Source organism: Ursus americanus, chromosome 2 (genome assembly GCF_024610735.1).
Source record: "Ursus americanus isolate L20-20 chromosome 2, mUrsAme1.1.p, whole genome shotgun sequence".
Lineage (NCBI taxonomy): Eukaryota > Metazoa > Chordata > Mammalia > Carnivora > Ursidae > Ursus > Ursus americanus.
Genome location: NC_142128.1, coordinates 33,422,605 through 33,444,788, shown reverse-complemented (window position 1 = coordinate 33,444,788; position 22,184 = coordinate 33,422,605). Strand labels below are relative to the sequence as shown.

At 50.3% G+C, this 22,184-nt stretch overlaps 1 protein-coding gene across 3 annotated transcripts; it reads left to right on the top strand.

Annotated features, from left to right (window-relative positions):
- Positions 1-34: 34 nt before the first annotated feature.
- Positions 35-21,486, top strand: PMM2 (phosphomannomutase 2). 3 transcript variants are annotated; one of them, XM_045784636.2, is made up of 8 exons: positions 35-162; positions 5,195-5,306; positions 7,434-7,510; positions 8,196-8,287; positions 10,475-10,574; positions 10,703-10,778; positions 11,874-11,989; positions 20,040-21,486. In XM_045784636.2, the coding sequence occupies exons 1-8, from the start codon at positions 82-84 to the stop codon at positions 20,139-20,141; spliced, it is 756 nt and encodes a 251-aa protein (XP_045640592.1). In that variant the 5' UTR covers positions 35-81; the 3' UTR covers positions 20,142-21,486. The 3 variants fall into 3 exon arrangements, with proteins under 3 accessions (XP_045640592.1, XP_045640593.1, XP_045640591.2); XM_045784637.2 differs by lacking the exon at positions 20,040-21,486 and adding an exon at positions 12,699-20,023; XM_045784635.2 differs by lacking the exon at positions 20,040-21,486 and having other exon boundaries at positions 11,874-12,690.
- Positions 21,487-22,184: the final 698 nt, after the last annotated feature.

Here is a 22,184-nt window from a genome sequence, read left to right as displayed (position 1 = left end):
GCGTGCCCTGCGGCACGGGGGGGCCGAACCCGGAAGTTCTGCGCCGGGTTCCTGGTTGCCAACGAGTCCTGTCCAGAGTGGATGGAAACCGGCGAGATGGCGGCGTCCGGCCAAGCGCTATGCCTCTTCGATGTGGACGGGACCCTGACGGCCCCGCGACAGGTAGGCAGCGCCCGGCGGGCTGGTGGCAGCGGGTGCAGACCCTCAGGGTGCTCGGAGAGATGGCACGGGGTCGAAAAACCCTTGAAAGCGAAAAACTTGTATGGGGTTGGAAAACGCGATTCTGGAAAACGCATGCCCTGGATTTGAACCCCAGCTCAGCCCCCTTGCCAGCTGTGTGCCCTCCTCAGTCCTGTCACCTGTGAGCTGTACGTTGTAGCCTAATACGAAAAACTTACGTTTTCAGGTCAAACAGACCTAAGAGTGTCTCAGCTGTACCCTCTTGACAGCTGTCTGACCTTGAGCAAGTCAGTTAACCTCTGAGTCTCAGCATCCACGGCTTTAAGTGGGGACCTTCCCAGTTTCATATGGTGTTCGTGAGGGTCGAATGAAATCGAATAAATTGATAAAAGTATCTTGGGTATGGTAGACCGTGTTCAATAATAGTCAATAAATATTAGCCGCTGCCACCACCCCCTTTCTCCACCCCCTTCTCCAGCAGGAGTGAGGAAGGAGACCTAGATTTTTTCAGATTGCCTGCTGAGAGCCCCCTTGAACCCTCAGAAGCTTGCTTCCCATTTCTAGATTTTGCTGCTACAGGCATGGATATAGGTTTCATTAAGTTAAGCTAAGCATTTGTGACGAAGCTCATGCTGACCTCCTTGCATGGACTGGTCACAGAACAATAGCCATTCAAACTTGAGACTGGGCACAAGTGACCTCAGTAACTTCTCTGTCTATCCCTACCTTCTTAATTTTGGCCGGAGGGTGGCAGTGGTGTTCTCCACATGTCCACATTAAATGTGTGTGACTTTAGATAACATTGCTTTGCCGTTCTGAACCACACAGGGTCAGTGTATCTAGTGACAGTACCCAACTGCAAGTTCTTCAGAGGCCCTTTCTTTTTCTTTTTCTTTTTTTCTTTTTTTTTTAGAGATTTTATGTATTTATTTGACAGAGAGACAGCCAGAGAGACAGGGAACACAAGCAGGGGGAGTGGGAGAGGAAGAAGCAGGCTCCCAGCAGAGGAGCCTGATGTGGGGCTCGATCCCAGAACGCCAGGATCATGCCCTGAGCCAAAGGCAGACACTTAACAACTGAGCCACCCAGGCGCCCCCAGAGGCCCTTTCTGACTCAGATTCAGTGACCAACACACACTTCTGGACTGTTAGAGAAGCTCGTGGCCATCTGGAGCCAAAGACAGCAATTCATTGTTTGTGAAGGGCCAGATAGCAAAAATTTTTGTCTTTGCCAACCACGTGGTCTGTAACTAGTCAACTTTAATGCAAAAGGAGCCATAGACCTTATGAAGGCACAGTGTGGCTGTGTTCCAATAAAACTTTATTTTATTTATTTGTTACAAAAACAACCAGCTGCTCAATTTGGCCCATGGGCTGTGATGGTCTAGGGTCACATTCCACATCTTTTTACATGATATAATTGGATCTTCTCAACCTTTCTCCTTTTTTCATCCCACATAGGATAATTTCTTTTACCCTTTTAAACATGAGGAAACCGAGACTCAATGAAACCATGACCTCTGTTTCTCACAGCAAATCTGGTACAAGGCTCTGGGCTGCTGGGCCTTGTTATTTGCTAAGTTTGCCATTTTCTGCCACTGCTCTAAGAGGAAGCTGTTCTGGCTACTGGTTATGCCATTCTTGAAGGTGCTTCTGCCTTCCAGAAAGAATCAAGATAGATGAGCATGAAGTATGAAATAGCAAAGAAACCCACAATGTATTCCCATAACACATTTGAAACATGATAGTCTTTGCAGCCAACTAATAATTTTAACACTGAAAAAAAAGAACTTAACAAAAGAAAAATTGTTTCTGTGTGCCAGGTGTTCCAGGTAAAAAATAAGAATATTTTAGCAAGAGATCTGTTCATTATAGAATAATACAATACCCTCCCTCCCTCAATACATGCATTCGTAAACACTGAGAAGCATATTACAGTCCGGAAGCAGAAGAATGAGTTACCTTGCACCTGCTGAAACCCGATACGATATAAGTAGATAAAATCTAATTAGAATGGAGTGCAGAGCTTCGCACATATCGCTATTTTAGTAGAATTTTCTTGTGCTGAGTACTTTCCTAAGAAATGCTATTCCATCTAAAAATGTTGAGACTTAGAACAAAAGAAGGGGGGCATAAACCTGAGTGAATTGTTTTCTGGCTTTATGTCATAAAAAATTCAAACGGGCACCTGGCTGGCTCAGTCGGTAGATCATGTGACTCTTGGTCTCGGGGCTGTAAGTTAGAGCTGCACGTTAGGTGTAGATATTACTTTTAAATCTTAAAAAAATAAAATTAAAACTAAAAAGAAATTCAGACGTACAGAATCCCTGAGAAACTAGTATACAGAACAGCCGCATCCCCACCACTTAAATTCAGCATCGAATGACATTAACTCCCTCCTTTCTTACTCTTCACTGTACCACTTCCTGAGCCACAGTCATCATGTAGTTCACCCCTAAATATTTGAGCCTGGATCTCTTGAGGACATGTGTGGTGACCATACTGCTATCATCACCATCACCTACGAAAACTGTCACCAGTTCCCTCCTATTATTTAATGCCCCAGTCCAGTAGTTGGCAAACATTTTTCTGTAAAAGGCCAGATAGTAAAGAGTTGAGACTCTGCGGGCCACGTGGTCTCTGTCACAGCTACTCGGCTGTGTTGTTGCGTCCTCAGACACTACGCAAGTGAATGGATGTGGCTGTGTTGCAGTCGTACCTTGCAGAACCCGACGGCGGGTCCATGCCGGCCCATACACCCTATTCTGCTGACTCTTCTTTGCTCCTGTCAGTTTTCCTCTTTTGTCCCCCAAAAAGTCTTTTATAGTTGGTTTTTTCAGAAGGTGAATTTTTAACACACTTCGACCTCAGTTTCAAGCTTTTGGATCTTTCTCTGTGTTTTATTTCGCCTAGGATGATTTATAAAGAATTCCTTGTGATTAGCAACACAAGAGCTATTTAGGAACGTCACAACAACTTGGCTCTGTGATTATTTTGCTCTAAAGAGCTCTCCTGCCCTGGGTAGTTTAGATGCTCTGTTGGGCTCACAAGCAGCTGGGTGTTATTTCCTGTAAAAAAAAATTTGCTGCCACTTGGAAATGAGAAGGTGCCTTCTAACACGCACACAGATTGCAGACGCGTCTGATGGCCACAGTACCATGGAGCTCATCAGTGTGCACAGGAGATAAGATAAAATAAACTGAGCTTTGGGTTCTGCTTGAAGATGGAAGTATTGCACTTTTAATCTTTTGCAATCCAGGGAATCTTCCCCCATTCCTGCCATCCTGACATCAGGTGAAAGTAAGCCACTTGGAGGGCTCCAGGACCCATTTTCACAGTCATTGATTCATAGAGGCCACCACTGCACTTCTAGATTTTGTCTGCTAAGTTGAGATTCCACGGAAGGTGTAGGAAAGATTGTGCTCTGTTATAAGCCCTTCTGTGCAATTTTATTAATCCTATGTGTATGTTACTCTTAAATGGTTTAAGAAAAAGAGAAGAGTTGAACTCTAGAAGTTTATGTATTGAAGTTGCTTTTGTTTTTGTTTTTAATTTCTGCTAACTTCATTTCTAAAGATACCTGTGTGAGGGCCACCTGGCTGGCTCAGTCAGTGGACTAGGTGACTCTTGATCTCGGGGTCATGAGTTCAAGCCTCACATCGAGGGTAGAGTTTACTTAAAAAATAATAAATTGGGGGTGCCTGGGTGGCTCAGTCAGTTAAGCATCCTACTCTTGATTTTAGCTCAGGTTATGATCTCAGGGTTATGAGATTGAGCCCGGCCGCATGCTGGGCATGGAGCCTGCTTAAGATTCTCTCTCAAAAAAAAAAGGGGGGGGGGGGCGCCTGGGTGGCACAGCGGTTAAGCGTCTGCCTTCAGCTCAGGGCGTGATCCCGGCGATCTGGGATCGAGCCCCACATCAGGCTCTTCTGCTATGAGCCTGCTTCTTCCTCTCCCACTCCCCCTGCTTGTGTTCCCTCTCTCGCTGGCTGTCTCTATCTCTGTCGAATAAATAAATAAAATCTTTAAAAAAAAAAAGATTAAATTAAAGATACCCCATGTAAATATACAATTCAGATTGCTAAAAGTAACAAAATAACTTTAAAAAATGAATTGTGATTTATCTTAATAGAGTAATATATTTTCACGTTCATAATTTCTGTTGAATTAGTGCACAGTTTGGACTTAAGCATAAAATTATGCCATTGAGACCACTGTTGAAAGATAGGAGCTTTTCTTTTAGGAGAGATTAAAAAAATCTAGTGATCTTGCTCCTGTACTTTATTTATTTATTTTTGGTTTTGTATGATTATAACAAATCAATTCTGAACGTCCTCTTTGATCTTATGGTATTTTGTTTTAAAATCAGCAGCTTATATCTGTAAGTGGAGCACAGTGTAGCATTTGAAAGGAATGCTCTAGATCTGTCTGTATCGGCATGGAACAGTCATCGCAGCTCGCTCAAAACACGTTACTGACAAGACATAGAATGAGTCCACTTGTGTTTCAGAAAATAAGACCTGTTTACATATGAACACAGAGAGGAATAGCTGGAACCAGCACAGAGCAGCTGTTAATATATTGCTTGTGTGTTTTAAGATAGGTAAAAATAAGTAAAATTTAACACATTTTTTCTGGTAAAAATTTGATGTCCCCAGATCACAACTAAAATATTTGGACTTACCACACACCTAGAGCCTGAATTGGCATATATGAAAATAAGGGTTGTGTCACTCTTTTTTTTTTTTTTTAAGATTTTATTTATTCATTTGACAGAGAGACAGCCAGTGAGAGAGGGAACACAAGCAGGGGGAGTGGGAGAGAAAGAAGCAGACTCCCAGCGGAAGAGCCCGACACGGGGCTCGATCCCAGAACTCCAGGATCACGCCCTGAGCCCAAGGCAGACGCTTAACAACTGAGCCACCCAGGCGCTCCGGGTTGCGTCACTCTTAAGAGTTTTAATTTCCTGGTTACTGTATGGCTCATGACTTTTTATTTTCCTTTTTGAAATGTAGAAAATTACCAAAGAAATGGATGGCTTTCTACAGAACTTGAGACAGAAGATCAAAATTGGAGTAGTAGGCGGGTCGGACTTTGAGAAAGTGCAGGAGCAGCTGGGAAAGGATGGTAAGTAAACTCTACGTTGTTGATTATGTTTGGTTAATTACAGCTTCCTATGAGGACATTAGGACCTGTGGCCATTAAGTACCTTAGGCAGGCCCAAGCCCTCCTCCCCGTGTGGCAGACTTCCTGCTGCCTTGTTTAGACAAACATTCTCTCTGCTTTCTCTTTCCTCTGTTCTTAATGCTATAAATAAATTTCTGGAGTTGGTGGTGGACCATTCCGTCTGTACTCAGATTCATGGGTGGGGTCGCCCAGAAGTTTGAGTGTGTGTGTCACTGCCTGGAATGCTTCGGGTTGTCCCCATACACTCTCCTAGCTCAGCTCAGGCTCCATCTCCTGACCGTCCTTCTCACCCAGGTGTTGAGGCACCTTCCGGGTGTAGGGGCCTCCTCTCTGTTACCCTAACACAGTGTTCCCAGAGTTCCCTAATCATGCATCACCTAGCCTCCTGCCCTCCTTATTGAACCAGGATCTCCAGCGCAGGACCCCAGGAAGCCAGGGGTTCTTATTGGCCCCTTCACTGGAGATGCTGAGGTCTCTGGGGCCCGGGAATCGTATTTCAGCAGCTCCCCCCTGGGAGATTGTGATGCACAGCCCTGCCGCCTTCAGAGCACTCTCTGCTCGCTGGAAACTCTGGTTATCCATCCTTTTTTCTTGAAGATGAGGACTATGGATTCCTCATCTTGTAGCCCCAGGGCCTCTAGGGTGCCAGGCCTACAAGAACTAGAGGGTGGAGAGATGGATGAAATGATCGTTCTGGACACTGCTGACATTTGGGGCCGGATCATTCTCTGTTGTAGGGGCTCTCCTGTGCACTTAGGATGTTCAGCACCACCCCTGTGGCCTCCCCGCATGGGATGCCAGGAGCACCTCCACGCCCAGTGCGACAATCAGAAATGGCTCCAGACATTGCCAAATGCCCTCTGGGGGGCAGATCCCCAGTGGGGAACCAGTGTTTTAGCTGTAGTATCTTGCAGTCCAGATCGGCATAAGCTGTGTGTACTGGATTAGTTACTGCGCATTCTCTTTAAAGCTCTCTGTTCTGCTTACACTTCATTTTCCTCATAGATGCTCTACTTAGAAACGCTAGAAATGACATAAGAGGGCGCATTAAGCCCCGGAAATCCTGTTACCTGGCCCTGATGGCCCTTTCTGCCTCTGGCCATGTTTTTAACTACAGGCTCAGAGAGGTTTTATGTCAGGGTAGGGCACTGTCTGTAGATTTCAAAGAGTGTGAGTCAAAACAACAGAATCAAAACATTCACAAGCTGGAAGAGAGTTGAAGACCCAGCTGTATGAGAGTCACCTGAGGAACTTGTGAAAATTCAGATGTGAGAGCCCCACCCAACACAGGGCACCTGGGAGTCTGCATTTTAATACGCAAGTGAAGTTTGAGAACCCAGTTAGATTTATGTGAGTGGTCTCCAAATCTGGCTGCATATAAGAATCACCTAAAGACCTTTAAAAAAAAAATTTTTTTTTTTTTTAATTCTGATTTTTAGCCTGGTCCTGCATGTTCTGAATCAGAAAGCCTGAGAGCAGAGCCTGCTCTGCACATTTTCATCGCTGCCCTGGTGATGCGGGTCCACAGGGAGGCTTGGGGGCCGTCCTTGGCTCCCATCTTCCTCTCCAGATAGAGGGGGCTGAAGGCAGAGACGTCAGAGGGCCCGCCACCAAGTCCCCGATCTCCAGCCATCTTGTACATTTGTAATTAGAGAGTCTTTTTTAAAAAAAAGAATTTTTGGGGCGCCTGGGTGGCACAGCGGTTAAGCGTCTGCCTTCGGCTCAGGGCGTAATCCCGGCGTTATGGGATCGAGCCCCACATCAGGCTCTTCCGCTATGAGCCTGCTTCTTCCTCTCCCACTCCCCCTGCTTGTGTTCCCTCTCTTGCTGGCTGTCTCTATCTCTGTCAAATAAATAAATAAAATCTTTAAAAAATAAAAAAATAAAAAAATAAAAAAAAGAATTTTTTTTAAGGAGTTTTTTCCCCACCTGCCGAACCTGTTCAAGATACCCTTTCACAGTCCTTACTGGAGTTCAGCTATTTTATTGGCGATACGTGTCAATCGAGAAATAGAAACTCCAGCTTCAGTTCCTTGTACACTAACTTTTCTTTTGTTTCGGTTGCAGTGGTTGAAAAATATGATTATGTGTTTCCCGAAAATGGCCTAGTAGCATACAAAGATGGGAAACTCTTGTGTAAACAGGTAGGTTCTTGAGTGTCCAGATGACTATATACTATTATTAAAATGTTTTCTAAAAAGATACTTGATGTTGGATGCTTCTGGGGAGGTGTATCCGGGAAGCGAGGAGCAGGGGAAGGAGTGAGTCTCCATCCTGTATTCTTACATCTTGAATATTGAACATATGACTATCACATATTCCAAATTGTTAACTAAATTTTTATCATTGTTTTTTAAGGATACTTAATCTGATATTTCTGTTATGCTGGCAAAGACTGGGGAAGGCTGCCTCGCTACAAGCATTTTTAAGAGGTCCTGTGTAGCTCTTATTAGTAACAAGATCATTCCACTCAGACATAAGAGAAAGCCTAAGTGGAATGAATATACTTTCTGTCAGCATCTGTAGATATTTTAATTGAATAAAAGCAGCAGTAATAACCTCTTTGGGTCTTCCATGAAGCATTTGGAAGATAATGAGTACAAAAATCTTGAGTCATGAAGCAGGAAATGCTTTAACTGAAGCCCTTCATGGTTTGCCTTATGTTTTCAAGCAGGGAAAGAAGGAAAAAGGTAGTGGGGCGTGTCACCCTGGCCACCACATCAGCCTAGTGACCCTTGGCCAGTAGTGGCTGAAGACCCGGGTTTGCTGTAAAGTTATTTTGAAAAGGCCACCCCCAAATCAAGTAACCCCAGTATTTTCTTTATCTAGAGTATTCAAGGTCACCTGGGCGAGGCCCTAATCCAAGATTTAATCAACTACTGTCTGAGCTACATTGCGAAAATTAAACTCCCGAAGAAGAGGTGGGTTTGCTTTCAGCAAAGAGGCTGCACTGGCTTGGGTAGAAGTGGCGTTGGCTGGGTTGGTGCTGACTTAAGGCCTGGGCCCTGTGCTTAGTAAGACATTGCTGGAAACCTTCTAGTGGAAGAATGAATCCATAAATGATGGCATTTCCACATGATGGGAATTGGAAACTAGACACTTATGAGGCTGTGGGTCTGAGGGAAGGCCTGTAAAACAGCAGTGTGAAAAGCAGCATGAGCCCCAGAGCCGGGAGTCACCCCAGAGGCCCAGGCCAGACCCCATGCACAGCCCTGTTCACTAGGCCCACACTGTGATGTAAAATCTGCATTAATCGCTGTCATTTGAAAGTCAGATTTCACGTTGTAAAATATCATCACTTCTGGCTTCTGTGGTCGCCAAAGACCTGTAATTTCAAATGAGCACAAGATACCCCCTGAATTCAGGAAACAGAGCTGAGACCCACCTGGATCAGCATTTGCCCACACCCTCGCCAGTCTCACTGTACACCCCACAGATAAGTCACACAGGCGCAGGAAGGCTTCAGATGAGTCCAGATTCTCAGGGAGGAATTAATCACTTGATAAACTTCCTTAATCCTAGGTTTTGAGAACAGAAGCCTTTCTAAAATGCATCAGCCTCCCTCCCTTGGGAATGAGAGGGATACTATGTCCTTCAGTTGGGGAGAAATCATCGAGCTCTTTTTCTGACAGTTTAGGACCCGCAGCCCTAGGGTTACCCCTAGGAATGATCACCAGGGTCCCTGTAGAAGGTTTAGGGGACAGGGCTGGTCCGTACCAGCTCCAGGACATCCCAGGTGGGGGATCTTGAAAAAGCATCTTAGATGCACATGTGTTGTTGTATCATTTGCTTCTATGCAGGTTGAGCACAGCCGGGGAAAGGATTCAGCGGTTGAGATTTTGCTTTTACTTCACCTAATGAGTATTCATTGCTTCCCAGTTAACAAAAACTGGGACATTTGATTTTCTCAAGACCCTTTAGAGGTAACCAGAATGCCTGTATTAGTCCCTTTGTGAGGTTCCAAGAGGCATCCAGAGTCACACAGCCTCGCAGGAGGTTGCATTGGCCTTGAAGCAGGCCCTCAGCTCAATGCTGGGCATGGGTGTCCGGTATTCACAGGTGGCTGGTGGCTCGAGATCAGGGCTGTGTGCGGAAGACAGAAGAAATGGGCCAGGGAAGAGAGGCATCAGGGTTGAGAACTAGAAGATACTTCTGAGCACACAGTAACAAAACACTTAAACTGCACTGTAATGGATAAATAGCTCACAGTTATTTGAGCTTTTAAGAAACTACTTTGAGATTCAAACTGGAAACGCAGTGGCGGGAAATGGTGGGGTTTTTTTTAAACATCTTTATTCAAAGTAGCTAAAAAAGTGTTAAGCTGTTCTCGTTTTCTGTGATCAGGTCATTTAGTAGCAGCTGGCCACAGGGTGTTTCCTCGGTAATGATGGAGGCTCGCCAAGCAGCCCTCAGAGCCTTTTCCCGTAGCTTTGTCTGCTCAGATCGGTGGGTTCAAGAGGTCACTAGTAAAGGTGTCAGGTGCATGAATTTTCAGACTCCTCAGGGAACTTGAGAGATGGTAATCATTTTCATCTCTCTCTTTTTTTTTTTTTTAATTTGGCAGAGCACACAAATAGGCAGAGGGAGGAGAAGCAGACCCCACTGAGCAGGGAGCCCGACATGGGGCTCGATCCCAGGATCCTGGGATCATGACCTGAGCTGCAGACAGACGCGCAACCGACTGAACCACCCAGGCGCCCCTCATAGCTCTTTATTAACGATAAGATTCACTGTCCAACAGAAATAATGTGGGCCACATGTGCAATGTTAAGTTTCCTGTAGCTGCATTAAAAGAAAGGAACCCCCGAAATTAATTTTCATCATGTTTTATTTAACTCAGTATGGTCAAAATACAGTCACTTTAATACATAGTCAACATAGAACATTTCGAATGAGGATGACATTCCTTTTTCATGCTACATCTTTGAAATCTAATCTCCATTCAGATTAGCCGCATGTGGCCCATGGCTGCCGTGTGGCTGAGCCCAGCCCTGTGAAATGTCGAACACACCAACCCCTGCCTTCTGGAAATTTGAGCCTGTTGACCCATCTGTAACGTCGCCCACATAAATAATGTCTCTCCGGGGCCCGTCCCCTTTCCTCTCCAGGGGTACTTTCATTGAGTTCCGAAACGGGATGTTGAACGTGTCCCCGATTGGGAGAAGCTGCAGCCAAGAAGAACGCATTGAGTTTCATGAACTCGATAAAGTGAGTCCCTCGGACACAGCCTGGGTCTCTGGAGAGGAGATAAGATGTGTAGCCTTGTGGCCGGCGGCTGAAGGGTGCCTTCCAAACTGCCATGCGCTAGATAATCGGTATCTCCTTGTTTTTCTCAGAAAGAAAATATCAGACAGAAGTTCGTAGCAGACCTGCAGAAAGAGTTTGCAGGAAAAGGCGTCACGTTCTCCATAGGTACCGTGCATTCAGGCGGGTTTTGGGCTTTAGTAACCGCTTGCCAGGGGGTTGCCAGGGACCGGCGAGCTCTTGAAATGGGACTGTGCTCAGTGTGAAGTTGGGCAAGAGGGGCTCAGGGGCAAGCACTTCTGTGTGGTCAGCCCTCATGGGGCCGGGTGCCAGGTTTGGTTCTAAAGTCTCACCTGGCGGGATTCCACCCTCCGTACCTCTCCTTCTGGCCCAGAATAGCGCTCAGCCCAATAGATTCTAGAATCTTATGATGGATGAGCAGCAGGGAACCTTAGCAGTCAGTTGGGTTGGTTTTAGAAACTAAGAAACCAAGGCCCGGGACTCGTCTGAGCTCACAAAGGTTGTATCTACAACGGCGGACTGGGGTGCAAACGTTTCCGATGCCCGACGGAGTTCTTCCTGGGACGCTGGTGTCTCGCCTTGGTTTTTGGTAGAATACACTTGTCAGACGCTTGAAGCAAATGGATTTCTGTCAGCGCTGATGAGTCATTGCGTCAAGCCCTCTTGTTTTATCACCTCCATAAGCGTGCAGTTGTAGGAAAACCGGAATTGCAAAGGGATCATGTCTGATAGACGAACGGGTAGATGTTCAAGTGTTCTTGGACCGTGAGGTGAACGTCTGACAGAGCTTTCAGATGGTTTCATGGCCCCTGAAAGCTGCCTGCAAATCACCTTCCACGTGCTTTTCCTTTTTCCTGAGAGATGAGCTGCATGCAGCCTCCTGGGCCTTGTTGCCTGGGAGCCAGGGCGTGTTAAAGCTCGGGGCGGCCCAGCTGAATGAAGCTGTTACCAGATTTTCCACCAGCGTGCTTCATTTAGACCCATGCGCTGTACACAAACGCATTCCTTGTCCTGAACTGGCGGTCTGTCTCGCTTTTTGATTTTAGGTGAAATAATGTTGGAAAAAAGCAATGTTACATTAATTTCTAGAACCAGTCCCTAAAGTAGCATAAGTAGCAAAAAAGGGCATTAAAAATCAACCTCGGCCCTCCAGTTGCTGACGAGTAGACCACACGTTCTATTCAGCCCCATGCCCTTACCTCCTTTCCACCTGTAGCTTTTGTATCTTTCCCCTCTGCGCAGGAGGCCAGATCAGCATTGATGTCTTTCCTGATGGCTGGGACAAAAGGTATTGCCTGAGACATGTGGAAAATGACGGCTATAAGACCATCTATTTCTTCGGGGACAAAACCATGCCAGTAAGTACGGGAGCATATATTGGAGTTGGACTATTCGGTTTGCGCTGCAAAAGGGGACATGAACACATGGGCCTTTTCCCCTCCCCCACTGGCCCAGCTCTCACTGAGCAGTGGCTTCTGTCCTGTGAGAGATGCAATTCAGCCTCCCTCCCTTCGCAATCAGATACCGGATGCCTCCTTGGGGGCAGGCACTGCGCAGCTTTCCAAAACACCTTTCCTGGTGCTGCTGTCCAGTCCTTTGTGCACTTCCAAGCCCTTGGCCACTTATATGTCATTTTTCCACTCTGTTTTTCCCCCAGGGGCATTCATTATGAGTTGGGCACAAGGCATCCTAAATGGTAGGAAGACAGGAAATCTCACAAGTCTGAAATTCAGGAGACCATGCCAGGGACTGTTCACCGGTGGGCATCACACACGGAGGGTTTGGGGAGCTGTCCCTGACGGAAGTCCCAGGTCCAGGACTGAATCTATATCAGGGCTGAGAGCAGAGCTGTGTCAAAGGCCAGCACTGGTAGGAGGAGGGAGGCAGAGTAGGGATTTCCCCAGAGCCACCGTGGTGCCAGGACAGGGCTCTCCTTGGGACAGGTGGGCCCCGAGAGGAGGCTCAGCACCAGCCACTCCCTGCCCAGCCCTGGGCCCATGTTTGGGTTCTTCCTTTAAATTCCTGTCGCCCTCTGGGCTCCTCTGCTTCCCTTCACACGCTGCCCAGTGATGGGAGTTACCTTGCCATCGGAGGTCCTGGTTCGGGCTTTGTGGCCATCCTGCACCCAGCAGGTGTGTCCTGAATGCTGCACATCAGGAGTTTTCTTACCGTCTGGTCTCTGGTCCACTGCAGAGTACTTGCCGTTCTGCTAAGGTTTTTCTGGGGTGGACCTCCCCGCCTTTCAGCCAGGTCTCCACATAGGGTCCTCTAGCATGAAAGGGACTTCTGATCAGTATAGGCTCAAGTCCATCTTTCTAAATGATAAAACCAGGACTCAGGGGCGCCTGGGTGGCTCAGTTGGTTAAGCATCCAACTCTTAATTTCGGCTCAGGGCATGATCTCGGGGTCCTGGGATCAAGCCCCATGTCGGGCTCCCCGTGCAGTAGGCAATCTGCTTCTCTCCCTCTCCCTCTCCCCCTCCCCATGCTCGTGTTCTTTCTCTCTCTCTCAAATAAATGAATAAATCTTTAAAAACAAAAACCAGGACTCAGAAAGGGAAGTGACTTGCCTGGGGTCACACAGCTCGTGCCAGAGCTGGTGTCACCAGAACAGACCACCTTGTCTCTAAGCCCGTGGGCTTTCCAGTCTGACAAACCGTCCCTCCATCGCGGTGGGGAACATTCTCTAGTTCCCAGACAACAGCTTTTCTGGAGCTGTGTCTTTTAGCCTCGTTCTTAATGACAGAGTGATTTACAACTGCGTCCATTTGGTGAAATTCTTCAGATGCAGAAATGCTTTGAATGCAGGCTTTGAAAGAAGCCTCCGTCTGACTTTGATGTCCTTAGAGAAAGCAAGCTAATGCACTCACACGGGATCTAAGGGCTGGCCAGGCGCCTCTGCAGCCCTCCCAGTTCCGTGCCAGCTCTGGTGGGCTGAGGAGAGAGCTGCTGGGACAGGCAAAGCCAGGTTCTTCTCAGTGGTGACATGCTTGCTGTGTGCAGGTCGCCACCAGGAGCCTCAGCGGGGACTTCACAGAATGGGATGCGGTTCTGGAGAGAAGCAGAGAATGCCTGCTTTGGGGAATTCTCCCTCTGAATTAGAGCATTTTCTGGGCTGTTTAGCTGCTACAGGACCACACATTGATTCTGTGTGCTTGGTTTTTAGTTTTACCTACTTTTTAAAAGTGGATACTAGTTACGGAGGTTTTTTTTTTCCCCTGATTCTTAACATATTTTCATTGTAGAGCATTAGAGAAAGTTCGAGGGAGAAAGCGTAAGTCATGTGGTCACAGCTGACGCGCCTCCCAGCCTTTTCTCTGTGGGCGTACATGACCCCCAAAGTGAACCCTGCATTCTCATTACTTGATTCTCTCCTTTGTTCTCAGTACGTATTTTATTTCTCCATGTTAGTGAATATTCTTTGAAAATGAGATTTCCTGGGGCTGTATGACCGTTTCCCCAGCAGAGGCCCTGGGACTGTGGTGGTCGACGCCATGGTGACCATTCTCTGCCCTCTCTGACGCTGTCAGTCAGTGCTTTCCTGGAAATGGGAAGTAACAGTCCTGCCATCTAAACCTTTAAACAGGCACAGAGCCATCCAAACACTAGCTTTAAACTTCTCCTATTCAGTGATAGATTTTCTTTCTTAGCATCAGGACAAATGTTTTTGCCAGTTTCCAAGGAAACAGCACTTGAACTAAGAACTGTCAGTAAAAAGCTGTTTCCCAGGGGTGCCTGGGTGGCTCAGTCGGTTAAGCGTCTGACTCTTGATCGCAGCTCAGGTCTTGATCTCAGGGTCGTGAGTTCGAGCCCCAGGTTGGGCTCCATGCTGGGCGTGGAGCCTACTTAATTAAAAAAAAAAAAAAACATTTCCCCGCCAAGCACCATAGACTTACGGGCCTGCCTGGTGGCCTCTCCAGCCTTAGCAGCCACCTCCGTCTGGCGGGATCTGATGTTACACAAAGGCCCTCCCCGCCTTCCCTGCTTGGAACACCCCCAGAGAGCAGGGTGAAGCTTTTCTAAGTGCTTGTCAGTCCTGGAAAGCAGCCCCCCATCCTGCCCATCAGCCACAACAACCAGGGTCTGTTAAAACCCAGCTCTGAGTGCAGCCTCGAGGCTCCACACCCGGCCTGGAGTGCCGTGGTTTGCTGCAGGGAAAGGGATGGCCAGGGCACAGAGAGAGGCACCCCACACTGCTTTGCATGGCTTTGCGGGGTGGCGGGGGGGAGGACTGTGCCAACCGATACCCCCACCCCCAGCTTTCCATGTTCACAGGCTAGACAGCTTCTGCTGGCTTAACGCCTCCTGGCTTTAAGGCAGTTGGAACATGAAAACGTTCTAACACGTCATGAACATCGACAGCTGATTGACTTTGACTCAGCAGATCCTTTTGGGTGATGGAGCTCTCTGTATGCTCCTGTGTGCGGGAAGGGCACACACGGAGCGGCAGCGCTGGGGGGCACGCTGCCCTGCCGCAGGAGGGGCCCGACCAAGTACACAGCAGCCTGCACATGGCAGAACGCCCCGTGGCTGTACAGACTGCTGATGCCGACCCATCTCTGGGACGTTTTATCAGGCGAGCTGAGTAAGGTGCAAACAACCGAAGTAACATCCGCCACTTTTGTCTAAAGAGGGGGAAGTAATCTGTCTTCACGTTTGCTTGTAAGTGCATAAAGGGAATGTGAAGGGACCCCCAAGAAAGCAGACGACAGACCTCCTGAGGGCCCGGGACAAGGATGGGAGAGACACTTACCACTCTGTTTTTAAATCTTGAACTCTGTGAATGTGCTGTCTGTTGAAAATGAAGCTTCAAAATATCAAATTGAGAAAAGGAAGAAAACTAAATTTTTTAGCTTCTAAAGCACTTCAGACCCTGGGCACTTGGACATTCTGTCCTCCGGTCCTTGGGCAGCCTGGCGAGGTGTGCAGGATGGGCGGCAGCGGGCTCTGTGCAGGGCTGGGGGCAAGGTGCAGGGTCAGCGACTGGGTGGCATCCACAAGCCTCTCGTCACTCTCCCACATCGCCTCCAAACTGCTATTAAATCGTGCAACACTTGGTTTTCCACAAACGTTAAAAAGGAAGCTCTGTCTTTAAAATAAGCTTCAAAGAGGTCCCCATCGGCCTGGTAGGAAGAGGCAGCTTTGAAACCCAGAAGACCCAAATCTGGCCCCTGCTGCCCACTTGGTGACCACACACATCTCTGTGTCCGTGAGCCATGGTGCCTGTCAGCCCTGTGGGTTCCTCTGAAGCAGTGGGAAGAAAGGGAGGTCCTGGAGGGAGGGTGGCTACCCCAGGGCTGGCTCAGGAGAGGCAGCAGGACTTGCCTCTCCCAGCAGGGGAACCAGCAGGCCACCAAGTCTGCAGCTTTTAATGAAGTTAAGAAAAGCTCATTCAGTATGAGATTGCTCTGAGAGATTGGGGGCCTACAGGGTGAGTGATGCGTGTTAACTGACGAGCCTTGAGTTCCTGCTCAGGCTTTGGATGGAGTTGGCCTTTGGGCATGGCCTGGGCATCCTCGCCATGTCTGGCATCTCCCATGCTCACTCTCAGGATGCCTGAGGGCTGATGAGGGCACAGAATGTGTCCTGTGCGCAGACCTGTCCTACTACTCCTGTGTTTCAGTGCCAAATCTGAGACCCAGGTCTTAGGGGGCTAGCGGCAGGCTTAGGTTAGCACAGAGAGGGCAGTCCCTTGCTCACAGAGGGACCCCTGGGAAAATCGCTGCTCCCCAAGATCTGACGGAAGGAAGTTGGACCGGGTTAGGGGTTTCCACCAGCTCCCCCATGGGAGGACAGGAAGGAGGACACTGGACAGGGGCACCATGGGTGCGGGTGTTTGTTGCAGTCTCAGCTGACCCGCCTTCCTTCTGGACACCAGAATCTGTGGTCTTGTCGCCCCTGAGATCGGGAGGGGGGACTGGATAAGCTCCAAAGAAGGAACAGCCCCCTGCTCTAGCTCTTCTGTTCAGGGGGACCCCAGCTTCAGGCCCCTAGAGTGTGGCCAGCTCTCGGGGAGACCCCTGGTATGGTCACTGGTGTCTACAAATCAGCTTCTCCAGGATGCATGTCTGTGCCTAGCCCCCTCACACAGCGCTCAGCCCCATTTTGTGGATGAGGGCATGTGCTGGAGCCATGAGCAGACCCTGAGGGTCACCCCAGGGGCATTAGCAGGACAGCAAACCAGCTCACTTTCCACCACACCCCAAGCTGATTAGTCACCAGATTGTAAGCCACTGGATCCCATCATGGAAGTACATTGGAATCACCCAGTTGTTTTCAAAACGTCATGACCATGGGGTCAGGCTTGTTGTTGTTTTTTTTTCTTTTAAGCTTAACAGTTGACTTCTAGGAAAAATCAGTACAGTTACCTAAGGGCATACATCGGTTTCAAATATATCAGAAAGTTGTGACTGTTTTCGTCCCCAGCTAATGATCACACGTTGAGAAAACAGCTACATACCAGTCACGCAGCATGCACTCAGATCCGTTTGGCTTCCCACACAGCAGCCCATGGGCCAGGGACACTGGCCCTGGAAGTGTCGGTAAAGCTCCCTCATTGACTGTCCCCTCAACCCAGGGAGTACCACTCTCCCAGGGCTTTGAGGATAGAGCCCTTGTCCCTCTGGCCTTTGTACTCTGATACCTAGAAATTTGATCAATCCTGTTACACTGCCCAGAGATGAACGTCCACGTGAGCCAGGAGTGGACTCCCAGCCAGGGGGGTGTCTGCTTGAGCCCCAGATGGGTGTTCTCAGCAGAGACTGCCTCAAGGCCCAGCCGCCCAGCCCTGCTTCCTGCCCAGCAGGGCCCACAGGCCAAGGACACTTGATGCATGCTCCCTTCCTCAGCTCCACCGCCAGGATTCTCAGGGTTCACCAGACACTCCCCAGCAGCTCAGCAACAGCGTGTGTGGAAATGGCCGGGTGGCAGGGAGACTGGACCCCACTCGGCACTGCCTTCTGTTTTTCCGTTGCACTCAGACCTTGGCCTTGTAGGGATTTAAATATTAATGGGCTGTTTGCACTGAGCTGCAGGCCTCTCTGCGCCCTCAGGTAATGTGATCCGGCATTCTGATCTCTCGGAAACGGGTCCTCCCCACCCAGAACAGTGACCCATGGTGCCTCTGCAAATCCGGTGTCGGGAATTTCCGGTTCTCTGAAGCCTGATTCTAGAGGAGGGTGCTCACACCAGCTCTGCGTTGCGCTTCTGCTTCTCCTGACCTCCCTCTGACTCCGCAGGCGAACTCTGTGCAGCCCCAGGGAGCCCGAGGGGAGGCCGGTCCCCTGGCAGAAGAGGGAGTTAAAGTCTGAGGTTGGCGGTGGGGCTGCAGACACTGCTGCCAACTTTGCCGAGCCGAGACAGGGCCTGGAGAGCCAGCCCCAGCCGGGGTGGGGGGGGGCTGTTTTCAGTCTCTGGACCTGGTGCCATTAGGTTACACAGTGGCAGAGCTCGCCTCGCAGTCCCATTCCACAGGCAGCTCCCTTCCCCCCCCCCCAAGCAGGGCCATGGGAGAGTCATGCCAAATTTGTCATCTGTTAAGTGCACATCTGTCCCCACATGGACCAGGTCTCTTGGGAGGGACAGGTGGGGCAGCTGCTTCAGAATCGTTCCCCTGGGGAAGGGCATCTGCCCTCCTACCCAGGGTGGCTCTGTGGCCTCCTAACCGCCGCGCTTCTCCTCGTCCTCATCCCCCACCAGTCCGTCTTCTAGAAGGTGACTCTGATCGTGTCCCCAGGTTGCAGCTTTCTGGGTGGCTTCACAAAAAATCCCAAGTCCTTACCTCCCTGGCCTAGCCGGCCACTGAGCCACCTTCCTGGACATGGCTTGTCCCCTCACTTCCTCTGCTCATGGGTGCCTCCCTTGTCTCCCCGGGGTTTTCTTCCTCTCTGTTCTTTGCCCTGCAGAGTTGTTCACTTCTGTCTCCTGCCCTCTCCCCACCCCCCAACGCAAGCTGTGAAGGCTGCCCCTACCTCGGTTTGCCCGGCAGGTAGGGCAGGTAGTAGGTGCTCCCCGGGCTGGTTGGGTTCACGCGTGTATACAGACTCCTCCCTCCTGAGTGAATGAGTGACAGAGTGAATGTGTCCCCAATAGATGTTTGGTTTTCCTGGATAGTGCACAAATCTGTTTTTACTATGTTAGGTTCTCTGCAGTGGTTTTTACCTCCTGTGCTATTTGTAAGAGGAATCCAACTTTGATTCTAAGAATTACACGAACTGGTTTTACATTTACTTGCTTGGTGGGGAGCACATGGTGGGGATGACGCTCAGAGCTGACCCCGAGCCCCTTGACAGCACAGAAACCTGCGAGGCCAGGGCAGGACCCCAGCAGCTCCCCCAGTCGGCGCTGGGAAGGGACCTTCCCAGACGTGGCTCTGAGTTCATGGCCCCCTAACCTGACTCCTCCACCTGGCGCACTTAGGGCCCCGGCAGCAGCCCGTCCTGAAGTTTGGGGAGAAGTTATTCTCACAAAAATGAGAGCAGTAGGAATTACTGTGTCCACGAGTCCTATAAAGGGACGTCAGATTTTTCCTATAGAATCCTTAGGAGAAGCAAAGCAGGGGCTTTCTGGCAGCTCGGGGTGCGGGAGCGGCAGGAAGGCTACTTCATTCATCCGAGACTAGGGGCGGGGTAGGGATGCCACACGGACTGGAGGACCTGCAACCCAGGTACACGGCCCAGCAGAAACAGTCTTACACTCCACTCTTGGAAGTGGCCCAGGAGAAGGGATGTGTGCACACGCCTGGAGCCACATGAGCTGAGGGGCGGGTGCTGACCTGGTGACCCCCACTGTGCTGCGGGCGGGGTGCGGCACTACCCCCCATCCAGCAGCTGGCTCACACCTCGTCCGTGGTACAGGCAGGGTCGACACCTGGGCGCCAGGCTCACACAGCAAACACAGGGATATTTAAATGTAAACGAATCAAAATCAAATCAACTTGTTCCTCTGTCGCCCTGGCCACATGCTATCACGTGCTCAGTAGTCACCTGTGGCTGCTGTCAGCTCGGAGGCTGGTGTGTCCGTGTCACAGCAAGTTCCAGTGGCAGCGCTGCAGGGAGCTGTCAGCCCTGCCACACTGCCTGTGAGAAGAGCTTGGGCACGCAGTTAGAACACGGCAGCAGAGAGTGCTGCCACCTGCCATGCTTGCTTTATAGAAAAATGAGCCTCAGACAGATCTTCACAAGAGCGTCATGATTCCTTTCATAGGCATAATTACACGTTCCAAGCTACACTGCAGTTCAAGGGAAGGTGATAAAGCCTTTCTCGGTAATGACTGTACTCGGGTTGTTCCTCTCCCAGGGGCTCAGGTAACCGAAGCCAGCCTCCCCACTGGTAAAACTGCCAATTCCTCAGCTCCCTGGCTGCCCGCGCCCAGGAGAAGCTAGGCGCCCACATCTTTGTGTCTTTGCAGGGTGGGAATGACCATGAGATCTTCATCGACCCGAGGACCGTGGGCTACACGGTGACGGCCCCTGAGGACACCCGCAGGATCTGTGAAAAGCTGTTCTCCTAACAGCCCCTTTCCCGAGGGTGGGCAGGGCGTCCACTGACAGGTCTGAAGGGTCACTGGTGGTCACACTCAGGATCCCTCCCTCCGTCACATGCCCACAACCCCCGGCCCACACCAGGCTCCCCACACGTCCTGTGGCCCCAATAATGTGGCCTCCACCCCCAGTGCCAGAAGCAGCCAGACTTGTCAAGAATGGCTGGAAGGAATACCTCCAACCCGATTTCATCCCCCACCCCCGAGTCTCAGACCCTCCACACGTGCAATCACGGTACACACGGTTTTGGGGGAACCTTCCCCATCATTCTAAAGTGACACAGAACGAATGTGCCTGGACCTTCCCTCCTCATGGGTCTTGTGAAAAACGTAACTGGTATCCCTGTGTGGATACTGCAGGGGCATCCGGTGATGAGAAAGGACAAGATGTTTACAGCCATCCCTCCCCAGGACAGAAGGGAAGCTCCTGCCCGAGCGTCAGCCTGGGGAGGACCCTTGGCCACCAGGCAGTACTGAGCTCAGTAGCGTGTGGGACGCAGACAGATGGCTGCCAAGTGACCACTGACCCCAAGGAGTTTGCACCTCAGCTGGCCTACAGCATAGGCGAGTTCCAGATTCACTACACTTAGAGGAGAACCCGCTGGGTCTCCACCCGTTGGGATGGGAGCAAGTGGGCCCCAACAGCCGGGCCCCCGACACTGGAGCTGGCTGACTCCCAGAGGGCCTCATTCCCCTCCAGTTTCTCAGGGATCACGTGAGAGCCTGAGCTGCACGGCTGCTCTGCAGATCTTTTCGTGAACCAGCCTGTCTGCCCTGGCCTCACCCAGACCTGGACCTAAGGGCTGGGAGCCGTCTGGCAGTTGGGCCTGCGACCCTCACTTGTGCTTTGAGTTCGGCGAGGTCCTGATGCTGCTGGAAGGCATCTCTGGGGCCCCGTGGAAGAGCGCTTTCCAAGGAAACGGTTCACAGGTCACTTTTCTGAATCTGGACACAGTAGGACCCACAAACCCTCCGTCCACTCCAGGCCACAGCACGGCCTCTGCTTGGGGCTGGCTGATCTGACTGGGGGTCTGCACCCTTGCCGCTCCACCCCCACCCCACCAGGTGCTTGCATCTCAGCATTCTCTGGGTCCTTCCAAGCCTCCCAGCCCTGCCCCCCAGGCTTATCTTGGCTTGGGGTCCAGTTGGGGGGCAGTCTGCCTGTGTGACCACACACAGGGTGGACATTGCTCCGTGGTTACCAGGACACAGCCACCCAGGGGTACCTTTCCTTGTTGGATTTTGCCAATGATACTGTAATGACCTTTCACAATGAAAAGCAGCAAATTAAAATTGATTTGTTTCCTATTTATCATTCTGAGGGCTTTTCCCTTCTTTGACGGTTACGTGAATGGTGAAGTGGACGATCAGCTGTGCTATCTTCTAGGATCCTGGAAGGAAAACCCAGCCCTTGCAGAGCTGAAGGCCACTGCGTCTCATGCTGGTGTTCCCAGGGTTTGTGCAGCGCCAGGGTCTTGTGCTTCCTGGCTGCCACAGATCCTTCGCCTTCCTGTCCACTGGGTAAGGATCCACAAGTTCCCTTGTTACAGCAAAGCAAGACAATGGAGTCTTAACTCAAACTTGCCCCAACCTTTGAAACTGGCTGGGCCAGCCCCTCCCTGGGTTCCCACTCAGCCGCAGACCCCCTGGGCCCCTTTCACCATCCCCGGGGGCCTCCCTCTGTGCTGCCAGCATCTCCCCAACCTGCCTCCCACCTACCCCGCCTTCCACGCCTCTGTCTTCTGGTCTTCCATAACCCCCCGCAGCCCCCAGCCAGGAGCTGCGCCTCACCCACACTGGTCCTGGGGGACTCACATCCTGTCTCTGCTGCTGGCCAGCGACATGACTCAGGACGGGTTCATCTCAGCCTGTTTGCTCCTCTGTCAGGTGGGGTACGGGCCCTCCCACACAGGAACCCTAACCGAGCTACCTCCAGCCAGGCTGTTACTAACTCCTCAAAGCCCCGGGAAGCCTGTAAGGCGGGCATTACCAGCCCTGCTGTCCAGGTGCAGG

Bases quoted from the DNA above. Each gene is read 5' to 3' on its own strand.
- PMM2 (XM_045784635.2), top strand. From the start codon at position 82: ATGGAAACCGGCGAGATGGCGGCGTCCGGCCAAGCGCTATGCCTCTTC. The intron at 5,307-7,433 runs GTAAGTAAACTC...TTTCGGTTGCAG, and splicing joins GGAGCAGCTGGGAAAGGATG to TGGTTGAAAAATATGATTAT. The intron at 10,575-10,702 runs GTGAGTCCCTCG...TGTTTTTCTCAG, and splicing joins AGTTTCATGAACTCGATAAA to AAAGAAAATATCAGACAGAA.